General features: G+C 34.9%; 1 protein-coding gene across 1 annotated transcript; it reads left to right on the top strand.

Annotated features, from left to right (window-relative positions):
- The first annotated feature begins 7,488 nt into the window (after positions 1–7,488).
- Positions 7,489–9,010, top strand: LOC140011236 (G-type lectin S-receptor-like serine/threonine-protein kinase LECRK1). Its single transcript, XM_072060000.1, has 2 exons — positions 7,489–7,510; positions 8,406–9,010. The coding sequence occupies exons 1-2, from the start codon at positions 7,489–7,491 to the stop codon at positions 9,008–9,010; spliced, it is 627 nt and encodes a 208-aa protein (XP_071916101.1).
- The last annotated feature ends 3,612 nt before the right edge of the window (positions 9,011–12,622 follow it).

Here is a 12,622-nt window from a genome sequence, read left to right as displayed (position 1 = left end):
TCCCCACCAAGACCAAGGAGTCTAGCTGGACGCCCACAGTACCAAACCCCTTCTGAGCACACTCGCGAAACCCAATCAACAGGGCCATAGTCTCCGCCCGTAAACTAGAGGTAACCCCCAGAAAGGCCGAGAAAGCAAATAGAGGGCTTCCTGACGAATCCCGCAGGACACCACCACCACCACCCAGACCCGGGTTACCTTTTGAGCACCCGTCCGTATTCAACATTAGCCTCCCGACCTCTGGAGCTGCCCAACGTATCAATTGGAAGCCAAACGTGCGCGCTGGGTGAGAGGACCATTCATACAACTGAAGAAACGCATTGACCCCAACCTTGCCCTTAAACTGAATCTCCGCCAGCAACTTCACCTCTTTGAATATGGCCTGAACAATATCTGCCGACTGCAGGGGTTCATCTTCAAAAACGGCTCTATTCCTAGCTTTCCAGATATGCCAACAGATGAGACTCGGAAGAATTTTGAACAAGAAGCGCCTCCTTTCCGATCGCTGCTCCACAAACCACCATGCCGCCATCCGAGCTCGCAGTAAGGATGCTGTACCAGCCACGCCACACACACCCCCAAAATATCCCCAGACTTCCATGGCAACCTGTCCTGTTGCAAACACATGCTCAATAGATTCGCAAGATGGGTTCCGACAACAAAGACACTTCGACGGCATTTGAAAACCTAGCTGGCAGAGGGCATCCGCTACCGGCAACCTTGCCCTCAATGTAGGTTGTTATTAATATAAACTATCTTATTTAATATTAGATTGTTAACCTATCCCATTTAACACATTTAAATTTTTCAAAACATATTGATATACAAAAAGCCAACTTTGTTATTATTTCAAGTTTATTTATATCAGTAGGGAAACAAACGATGTAATCATTGTCTACAAATCATGAGTGAAAATTTGAAAAACCATCCATATTCTCACAATTAACCATCCATATTCCATGAATAATTAGTATAGATTTGTACTCTTTTTAATGTAAGGGTATTTTAGAAAAATAGCAACCTAAATTTGTTTTTGCAACAAAGTTAACTATTTTTTCTTAAACTGTGTGGAAAAAAACTATGACTATCAAAATGGGATAGAGGAAGTACAATTTTTCACAATAATGATGAAGACAATCATCGAGAAAGTGCATTACAATTTTCCACAATAATGATATGGACAATTGATGAAGTGCATTATAATTTTTCACAATAATGATGAAGGCAATCATCGAGGAAGTGCATTACAATTTTTCACAATAATGATGAAGACAATCACCGAGAAAGTGCATTACAATTTTCCACAGTAACAATTTTTCACAATAATGATGACAACAATCACCGAGGAAGTGCATTTCAATTTTATAATGATGAAAACAATCAATAACTCAGTCAAAATGTAAACAACTTCTGTCTACAATTCTAAATACTCCAGTCAACTACATTAAAGTTACCACAACAAAAATCTTAGACATTAATTCTTGAAAATCAAGCATAAAATCTATGAAACTTCACATTAGAAAAATAGCAAACATCTACCTCAATTGCTATCAAAAAAGGAAATATCTATCACATTAGATGGTGTCGATGTGTATTGCAATACATGTGTCATACTTTTTTCTTTCACAGATAATAGGAATTTTATTTAGTGCAAAAAAAAATAGCATGAATATACAACGAAGTTTACTAGCAAGAAATCAAAGAAGTAAGTGCAAGAAGTACTCCTTGAGCGAAAAGCCAAGAAACTTCTGAGTTTCTGGATACATTGGAAAAATCGCAAATGTCTACCTCAATAGCAATACAAGTCAAAAAATGAAATATATATCACAATAAACTAGATCATTGTGGACGGCAGTATTTCATAATTTCTTTCATAGGTAATAGTAATTCTATATAGCCCAAAAAAATAGCAATAGCTACAATTACACAAAGAGAAATCACCCTGAAATACAATGTAATGCCTCAACGCCGGAATAATATTTCACTAGTGCTTTTGGCACACTCTACGAGTGTGCTTATTCCAAAAATATATAATAATTTATTCATTTTTTTTTACAATAAGTTATTATATGTAGAACTATGTTAGAGTATGTATGTATTTTTTTTTTTCGAAAACCAATAAATACTACTCTTTTTATTTAGAAAACTATTATATTTAAAATCATGGTAGAGAAAAAGAAGGAACTTAAGTAGTTTGAAAATTAACTTTAGAGGGTAATTGTGATAAAATATTAAGTAATATATATTGTTTAAACCAAAAGAAAACCTATCCCATCATATACAGTATAGAAAAAGAGTGCATGTAAGTAGTTGTAAGGGGCCATTAGGGATTACTGGAATGTTATCAAAAGTTGCTTTAATAATTGCTCAGGGGACGCATTCCTTGTTTAGATTCTGATTTTTTGCAGAAAATTTTTTACATTTTTCATGAACATAATTTGCAATCACATTTTTATCTCACATATATCAAAATCACTATATTACATTTTTCTACAAAAATTCCTAAAAATAGCAATTCAAACGTGAACATTTTGATTCTTGGCAAAAAATTTTCCAAATAATCTTCTATTAAAAGCAGACTAATTATTTGTGCGGTGAAAAGGAAAAAAAATCACAGAAACATGGAGAAATTTAATAGAAATCGAAAAGTGTTTAGAATTGTAAAAATAATTGTCTACATTTTAACTGAGTCATTGATTGTCTTCATCATTATTGTGAAAAATTATAATGCACCTTCTCGGTTTCTGTTACCTCCACCACATGAGGGATAGGGATAAGTAGAAAAGGGCTTTCCTTTTCAAACCTTTTCTATATACCAAACGAGGGATTAGGAAAACCCTTTTTTACCTTTATTCTAAAGTACTTACATAGTAAATGTCAAATATATCTTTATAAATCTTTATAATCATGATATTTTAGATTATTTATAAGTTTAAATAATATTTGAATGTAATATTTTATAATATTTAATTTCCTTGTATTTAAAACATTTTTTTCTTTTGCAGTAAGAACAAATGTTTTAAGATACTTTATTGTTTGAAAAATTGATTTTACGTTGCTAATTATATTACTAGTAACAGCAAAATTTTAACTTGAAAATCTATATATTAGAATGAATCAAGTATTACAAAAGAAAATTTCATATATCAATTCACATTTATTTTGAAGTAAAAATATTAAGATTTCATGTAAATAGACAAATGCTATAGAAGAAATAAAACAGAAGGTAATAAGACATATTACGTCTTATAAACTAATCAAGGACAGTTAAGTCAAATTTGTATTTGATATATTCCATTCTAACATCCAAGTATTGAAAACTGAGTAAATATTCTATTCTAACTTGTTTACCAAACCCTAGAATAATAAATTTCTTTCCCTGCAATTCTGGGTGAAAATATATTTTGAATGGAAAGGTCTTTCTGTGACGCCTCGAAAAGTATGAGTGTGAGAACCCGAAAATTTTCTAATTTTCTAGGATTTATTTTATTTAATTGCCCGCCTTTTCTACATTTTCTTTATTAGAAAAATTCTCCAGATAAAGTTTATGAGCAAAGATAGTTTGAAAATGATTTTTCTAGTATCGGTTAGTTTTTGAGAAATTAAAAGCGTATTTTGGACGTGGGACCCGCTAGTGCGGTAAATGCATTATATTTTTGACAACTTGTTGGAATTTTGTATTAAGTGATATTATTTTACAAAGTGTTAAGATATTTGTATTGGAGAGACAAAAAGATAAGAATAAAACCCTAAAGGACCATTTGTCACAAAACCATTGGACCTTGACTTTTGACCAAGACTTTTCTAACTTTACTAAAACCAATTTGGACCCAATTTCTCTCCATTTTAGCTTGTCTTGGACGAAATTTTGAGAGAAAAAGAGAGAGAAAATCCATCATCTTGCACTTCAATTTCTTGTCCAAATCTTGAGTTCCAACCGATTAAATTGCAAATCACTCCATAAAACTTGCTAGCTAAGGAAGATTGAAGCTCTTGGTAGAGTTGTTTTGGAAGAAAAATCCCTAAGTCATCACCTTTCTTGATATTTGAAGGTATCATGTCTAGCCATCCTTTCTTTGTTCTTGATTATGCTAAATTAGAGACTTGTGATGGCTAAAGAGATGGTTTGATGGATTATATTTTGAGTTGTGGTTGGATGGATGAACTTTTATTATTTTTGGGGATTTTTCTGTTTTAATATGAGTATGATTATGTGGTTATGTATGATGATTGGAAATGATGTTTAATGATTCTAGAATGTGGAAAAAGTGGAAGATTGCAAGTAAATTCTGTTTTGGAAGAAATCTGGAACTAGAATGTGGAAAAAGTGGAAGATTGCAAGTAAATTCTGTTTTGGAAGAAATCTGGAAAATTAGGGTTCTTGGTTCTTCATTATGTCCGAAATTTTAGATCCTAGATAGAGGCCGAATTGGCCTTTTCTTAAAACATAAAAGTTGTATGGAATGACATTTTAAAGGTGCCTACAAAATTTTAGGTCAATCGGAGTAGCGTAGAGTGAGAAAAGTCGAAATTACTATTGCTGTTCTGGTTTACCCGAAATTGGGATTTGCGACTGTAATTGGTTGTTTTGGCTGGAATTGCTTCCGAATTGGTTGTTGAGGCCTTCTGATGAAATTTATCCCTGTTTCTTAGATTTCAGATGGTTTTGGAATTTCTGGATTTGGACTTGGAGAGCCTGAGTTATGATGTTTCCGCTGGAATGCATTCTGTGAATCTGTTTTTGTGATTCTGGTATAGTTTCTTGCATTTTTGACCTGGTTACACTCGAAACTGGCTTGAGTAACCTTCTGCAATATTGTAATATGTGAGTTTTATCTGGTAATCTGTTTGAGGAATGTAGTGAACGACTGAGTCCCGGCGGGAGTTGGGCAGGCGGCCCGCCGAACCCTCTGGTTCGCCTTAGGGGGAGGTGGGGCTGTCACACTTTCCATTTCGAGCATTCCCATGTATCAAACGAGAAGTAAATTTTTTTTAAGGAATGGAATTTCAAGAAAAATTTGGAATGAACATGTTAGGGAAAATGACTTCCCCACTTAAATAAACCATACTAAACACCGGAATGGAATGACCAACAAGTTGAAAAAACCTATCCCTTTCACGTCATTCCTACATACCAAACCCCAAACGAGGGGTCAGGGAATCTCTCCCATTATACATAGTATAGATTTTAATAATGAAGGCAATCAATAATTTTATTGTAATGTAAACAGGTCTTTTGGTTACTTTCCAGTTAAAAATACTTCAATGACATTTTTTAATTTCACGACAACAATAAGTCTTGGACATTCATTTTATATTTTCTTTTGGTAGAGTGCGCCAAAGGTCATTAAAGTATACAAAAATTTCATTTTATCTATTGAACATTTTTTTATTGCAGTTAACTTATTACACCCTTTAAAATTGATATGATATTTCCCATCCCGTCGTCTACTTCAACGGTCAAAAGAGATAGAAGTTCTTTTTAACAGTTTATGCATATAACCCAATTTCATCACAAAAGCACTATGAATAATTAAGTTGACATAACGAATAATTTTAGGAGTTTAGTTGGTTAATTATAACGAAAAATATAGTTTAATAAACTATGAGCGGAGCCTAGTTTAATAATTTGGAATTAACTCATTCTACGTCTTGCAAACGCCCCGACTTCTTGTTTGGCAGGGCTACGGTCAGTGGGGTTGGGAACGCACGACTCACGTGAGCCACTCACGAGCGAGAGAGAGGAACAGACGGAGACAGAGAGGGTGAGAGACCACGACGACACCGGTCAGCAGCAGCCGGCTGTCTCAGAGCCGCCTTCAAAAGACTTTTTCCCAGCTAGCCCCCCAGGATTTTCTCATTTATGATTTAGTATCCTCACATGCAATTCCAATTCAAGTTAAGACTGCATTATGCGTGTGTGTACACATCTTCTCTCTTTTTCTTGGGGTCGCTCTTTTGCACATCCTCCGCGGATCAACACACCATCTGTTTCTCCGAGAAATAAATGGGGTCGTTGTGTATAATGAAGCTTTGAGGAGGAATTGAGGGATGGGATATTTAAGATGAGCTCTTAAATGCTTCAACGATACCTCTAAGCTAGCTAGGCAGGCAAAGCTACTTCTTCATTTACTCCTCGGAATTGACCCAGCTTTTAACACTCTACCACGCCAGGGAGTATTTCTATTACGGCCGTGAGCAATGTCATAGTTCCACGCGTTTCCTGATATGTTTTTCTCTGTCACTCATCAGTCATTAATTACTAGTATATCTGATAATCAATTGGTTGTGGTTCTCAAAAAAAAAAAAAAAAAAAAAAAACTATGAGCGAAAAATAGTTTAATAAACTATGTGAGATTTTTAGGGATAACTTTTTCAGATACGGTTAGTGTATAATTTGTTTTACACAAATAAGTTTAAATTATACCATATAACATAGGGCCTGTTTGGTAAACAAATTTTTGGCTAAATTTGTGTTCTACAAGTTTTTTAATAATTTCAACTATATTAATCTCAAAAAACTCTTCAAAATTTTTAAACTATACACTTTAAAATATCAAAAAATTTGCACAAATCAAAAAATTTTCTTACAACTTTTATAGCAAGTTACAATAAAATTTTAGATAAATATAAAAAAAAACTCATTTGCCAAACGAGTTAATAAATATACGGTTAAGTGGCTTTTGCATTTGTGCTTCAGTCATGTGCTTGGTCAACTTTGGTGGCTTTGTATTTATGCTTCATACGTGTGACTGTGTCTTCAGTGGTGGGTGGTGTCCAAAGCACAAAACTCTCTTGCCTCTGTAATCTTGAGAGAAAGCCATCTGAAAAAGCAACATATTGGATGTGTTTCTTTCTTCAATTGAAGACTTGGATTTGGCAATTTTGCAAGGTGGAGTCTTCACACTCTCACCTAACTGGTCTTGTGAGCAAGTCATCTCAAAAGCAATTTCTTCTTCCAATTAAAAGCTTCGGCTTCCATAATTTTGTGAGGTGAACTCTTTGCTTTATTTCTGCCTTTTGGCCTTTTTTCCTTATAATGAGAGGCCTAATGAGTCAGAATGTTTGTTGAAATCATTGCAATGGTTCACCGAAGGGTGTTAAAAATTTTAGAGATATTTTATAGGTTTCAACTGTCGTGAAATGGGAGCCATTGTTAGACTTGCTATGGCCATCTTGCTGCATGATTATGGTTTTTCTGGTGATTAGTTTTTATGTTTTGTCCCACTTGAAAGAATTTGTAGAACAATTGAATGCATATAATGTATATACAAGGATTTGTCTAATGCATTGATTACGCATTTTAAGTATGGTTTTGGCCTCAATAAAAGGTCTATCTGTCCTTCAAATTTCTTTCATTTAATATGAATGTGTATCGTCTTTGTTAGGTATATTTAGTTAGACCAAGTGATGTCATCCTGTATTTTATAAAATTGTATCTGTCAGCTGTACTTGTTTAACCTAGCACAAGTTAATCACTTCTACGGCATGGTGAAAGTAGAGATTGAAGGTAAAACGACAAGAGATCCCATCCAATTAATAATCTTTTTCTTGGTTACTTAGGTAATTGTTGATCATTCATTTTTTATTTGCTCTAAATAAAAGGTAAGCATATCTCCCGTGCCAGCATCACTTGTATGCACAAATTCATAATACTCGCATGTAGGATCAAGTTTGCTCTTATGCAATTATGTCTTGATATCTTGTCTTGTTGAATTAAAATTACTGGCTACTCTGTAAGGCCATTAATTTCAGAGTAAGATTATTGTGGAATTTACTGGCTTGCCCAAATTGGACCATGTAACAACCTATTACAGTTAGTTTATCTTTATTATTCTAGCAAAAAAAATCTCGTTGCATTGACTCTTAGATCGCTGATAATTTATTACGGTTATGAAATACTAATATATCAATTAATACTAATATATCGTATCGATATCTCACGTTAAGTCAATTAGTAGTCCAGGTCCAGTAGGTACAAAAATCTCTCCGGCTTCATAAATAAATTGAATAAACGAATAACGACAATAACCAATTTACCTAAAGTCAAATTCCCCATTGTTATTAGCACCCATCATGTATTTAATATATAACCATTTTATATTAATTCACTTGCCTTCATTTGATCTTGTTTAACACAGACCCAGGGCATTCTCACGCATCGCGTGAGGCTGAGAAAAACTAGTTTGACTAAATAGTGTGAGTAATCAATTTGAGAAGGCGAGAGGGTACATCATTACAACAGCCGTTTGTTGATTTGAGTTTGCAAAATTTTCTTGATTATACAACTAGCTATAAAGACTGAGTGAACAACCAAATTTACCTTGGTTTCAGCTCAATCTGGTTCCATATCATGGCAAATTTATTCGTACTACTGGTTATCTTCTGCTTGCTACATTCATTAGTTGCCGTGAAAGCTCAATTGCTTAGCCAAAACATAAGCATAGGAACGAAACTCTTCCCAAATTCTTATCCTTCTTCATGGCTATCTCCTTCTGGACTTTTTGGTTTCGGCTTCTATCCGAAAGGGAATGGATATGCAGTTGGGATATGGTTGATTGGTACCCCTACAAATACTACTGTTTGGACTGCAAATAGAGATGATCCACCAATCTCCTCGAATGCCTATCTTTGGTTCACTGGACAAGGTTGGCTTTTAACTACTGCAGACACTCAGAAGAAAATCAATGCAGAATTCGAAGACCAACTCTCTCCTGTGGTTTCAGCCTCTTTGTTCGACTCTGGAAACTTAGTTATCCATAACGAAACTCATACCTTGTGGGAGAGTTACAAGTATCCTACTGATACCATTTTAGGCGGTCAATATCTGCCTTCTGGCACAGAATTAGTCTCTAGCTTTTCATCATCAGACCAATCAAGTGGGAGGTTCGGTCTTGTAGTGGAGGACTATTTTCTTGCTGCTTATCCAATAAACAGCACAAATATACGGTACTGGACATTCACGGCTAGCGGTTTAAACGACTCATCAGAATGGCTAAACTGTTGGTAATAGTTTGTAATGAGTATGTTGAAATCCATTGTCCCACATTGAAAGAGGATAAAGTGCATGTTGCCTATATATGACTTTTACTTTTCATTTGATAGTTCTTAGACTTTGTTGTATCCTAGAGGTAATTTGTCTAATAGAGGCAAATAACACCTTAAGGAAAGTGCTTTCACGCCTCAAAGTCTCTGTATTTGTCTAGTATAGTTTTGTTCTTTACTACAGTTTAATAACAATCTTAAGGTGTTATTATCAACAATGGAGTCAAGTTCTGAATCTGCGTTCAAAGTGATGAATCAGGACTTCGTGAAGTTGGACAGATTCGACGGCACTAACTTCTCCCGTTGGAAGGATAAGATGATGTTTTTCCTGACGGCTTTGAAGATTGCTTACGTTTTGGATCCTTCTCTTCCTGAAATTCCAGAACCTAAAGATGGTGATTCTGATGAAGTCAAGGCACAACACAGGAAACGCGCAGAGGACGAGTTGCTGTGCAGAGGACACATCATGAACACTCTTTCTGACCGCTTGTATGATCTATATACTGCAGTCAAGTCGCCAAAGGAAATCTGGAATGCGCTGGAATACAAGTATAATACGATGAAACAAGGTGCGGATAAATTTCTGATTATGCAATATTTTGATTTTCGTATCATTGAGAATTCTTCTCTTATGGATCAGATTCATGATCTCCAAGTGATTGTGTCTAAGTTACATGATCTGAAAGTGGAGATATCTGAATCCTTGCAAGTTGGAGCAATTATAGCCAAACTTCCAACTAGTTGGAATGACTATAAGAAAAAGTTGCTCCATACTACTGAATCATTCACTACAGATCAGATTTTAAAACATTTGCGTATTGAAGAAGATACCAGAAATCTTCAAAAGAAGCAAATAGAATCTGATGTCAAAGTGAATGCTTTAAGTGAGAAGAATTCACAGAATTTTTCTGGTTCCAAAAGAAAGTCTCCAGATGCAAGTACATCTAAGGACAAGAAGAAGAATAGAATCTGCTATAAGTGCGGCAAGAAGGGACATTACAAGCGTGAGTGCAAAGCAGATAGCAACAAAAAGCAAAAGAAAGACAATGCCAAAAATGCAAATCTGGTTGAACAAGATGTTGCTGAGATTGTTGCAATGATTTCGCATTGGAACATTGGCATGATTTCTGAGTTGCATGTGGCTGCTGCAACCAAATCGTGTGACTGGTGGTATGATTCTGGTGCCACCGTGCATGTTTGTAATGATAAGTCCCAATTCAAGACTTATGAAGAAGTTCCTGATGGTCATAAAGTATTGATGGGAAACCATGATACAGCAAAGGTCATTGGCATAGGAAGTGTAGACTTGCAGTTTACTTCCGGAAAGAAACTTATACTGGCCAATGTACTTCATGTTCCAGAAATTAGGAAAAATCTTGTGTCGGCTGATGCCTTAAACAAAAAGGGGCTAAAGGCTGTAATAGAGTCTAATAAGCTTATCTTCTCTTTGAATGGTGTATTTGTAGGCAAGGGATACTCTTGTGATGGAATGTTCAAGTTATGTATCAATAAAAATAATGTTTCTGTGTATATTGTTGATGCTTCATATTCTCTTTGGCATGGTAGATTAGCGCATACTAATCATAAAACTTTGCAGTTTATGTCTAAACATGGGCTAATTTCGTTCAAAGATAATGTTGAAAAAAGGTGTGAAACATGCATACAAGCAAAAATGACCAGATTACCTTTTCCTAAAGCAGAAAGAAACAATGAATTGTTGGATCTTGTTCATTCTGACGTTTGTGAATTTAATGGGTTTCTAACAAGAGGAGGAAATAAGTATTTCATCACATTCATTGATGATTATTCAAGATATGTGTATGTTTACTTGATGAAAACGAAAGATGAGTCATTTCATATGTTTAAGTGTTACAAAAATCTGGTGGAAAATCAACTAGGAAAGAAGGTTAAAATTTTGAGGAGTGATAGAGGTGGGGAATATCTCCCTGCTGATTTTTCTCAATTTTGTGAAGAAAATGGAATTATACACCAAACTAGTGCACCTTATACTCCGCAACAAAATGGTTTGGCAGAAAGGAAAAATAGAACTTTAGGAAATATGGTAAATGCCATGATTATAAGTTCTGGACTGCCTAAAAATTTGTGGGGAGAGGCCTTACTGGCTGCTTGTCACATACATAATCGAGTAACTTCGCTTAAATCGAAGGTATCACCATATGAATTATGGAAAGGTAGAAAACCAAACTTGAAGTATTTTCGAGTTTGGGGTTGTATAGCCTTTTATAGAGTCCCTGATCATAAAAGGACAAAATTGGGACCTCGAGCACTTAAAAGTGTGTTTGTAGGCTATGCTGAAAATTCAAAAGCATATCGGTTGCTAGATTTAGATTCTAACGTCATTGTGGAATCTAGAGATGTCGAATTTTTAGAAGATAAATTTCTTTATAATTCGACAATGAGTACAGATCCAAGCCAAGAGCCACCGCCTGTTTCCAATGCTAGACCCTCCAATAATAATAAAAGGAATGCAGGGGACATTCCAAGTGAGTTAAGGAGGAGTCAAAGGCAACGGAAAGAAAAACATTTATCCTCTGATTTTATAGATTCACAAGCTATTGTTTTCCTAGTTGAAGGCGATAGACAGTTTCTACTTGACAAGATTCCTATCTTGTTAACTGTAGAAGATGACCCTAAAACTTTTAGTGAAGCTATGAAATCGAGAGATGCATCGTTTTGGAGAGAGGCAATTAATGATGAAATGGATTCATTATTAAGTAATAATACTTGGATCCTAGTTGATTTGCCTCCGGGTTCTAAACCAATTGGCTGTAAGTGGGTATTTCGAAAGAAATATGCTACTGATGGATCTGTACAAACTTTCAAGGCAAGATTAGTAGCAAAAGGATTTAGGCAAAAGGAGGGAATCGATTATTTTGATACTTATGCACCAGTGGCTAGAATTACATCTATAAGAGTACTATTAGCATTGGCTTCAATGTTTGATTTGTGTGTACATCAGATGGATGTGAAAACGGCCTTTTTAAATGGTGACTTAAATGAAGAGGTGTATATGGATCAACCAGAAGGTTTTGTTCTACCAGGGAATGAAAAGAAAGTTTGCAAACTAACAAGGTCTTTGTATGGTCTAAAACAAGCGCCTAAACAGTGGCATCAAAAGTTTGAATCTGCTATACTCTCTAATGGTTTTAAATATAATAATGCTGATAAGTGTATTTATTCCAAGTTTACTAGAGAGTATGGTGTGATAATCTGTCTATATGTAGATGACATGCTAATTATTGGTACTAATTACAAAGGCGTTGAAGAAACTAAGAAGTATTTGTCTTCTATATTCAAGATGAAAGATCTTGGAGAAGTAGATACTATCTTAGGAATTAAAGTTAAGAGACATAGTGGGGCCTATTCTTTAAGTCAATCTCATTATGTTGAGAAAGTTTTGAACAAGTATCAACATTTGAAGATAAAAGAAGTAAGCACTCCTTATGATCCTAACTTTAAGTTGTTTGAAAATTCTGGAAAGCCAATTGCTCAATTAGAGTATGCTAGTGCAATTGGTAGCCTAATGTATGCTACACATTGTACTAGGCCAGATATT

Source organism: Coffea arabica, chromosome 7e (assembly GCF_036785885.1).
Source record: "Coffea arabica cultivar ET-39 chromosome 7e, Coffea Arabica ET-39 HiFi, whole genome shotgun sequence".
NCBI lineage: Eukaryota > Viridiplantae > Streptophyta > Magnoliopsida > Gentianales > Rubiaceae > Coffea > Coffea arabica.
Note: the sequence above shows the minus strand (reverse complement) of the source record. Positions and strands in the feature narration are given on the sequence as shown.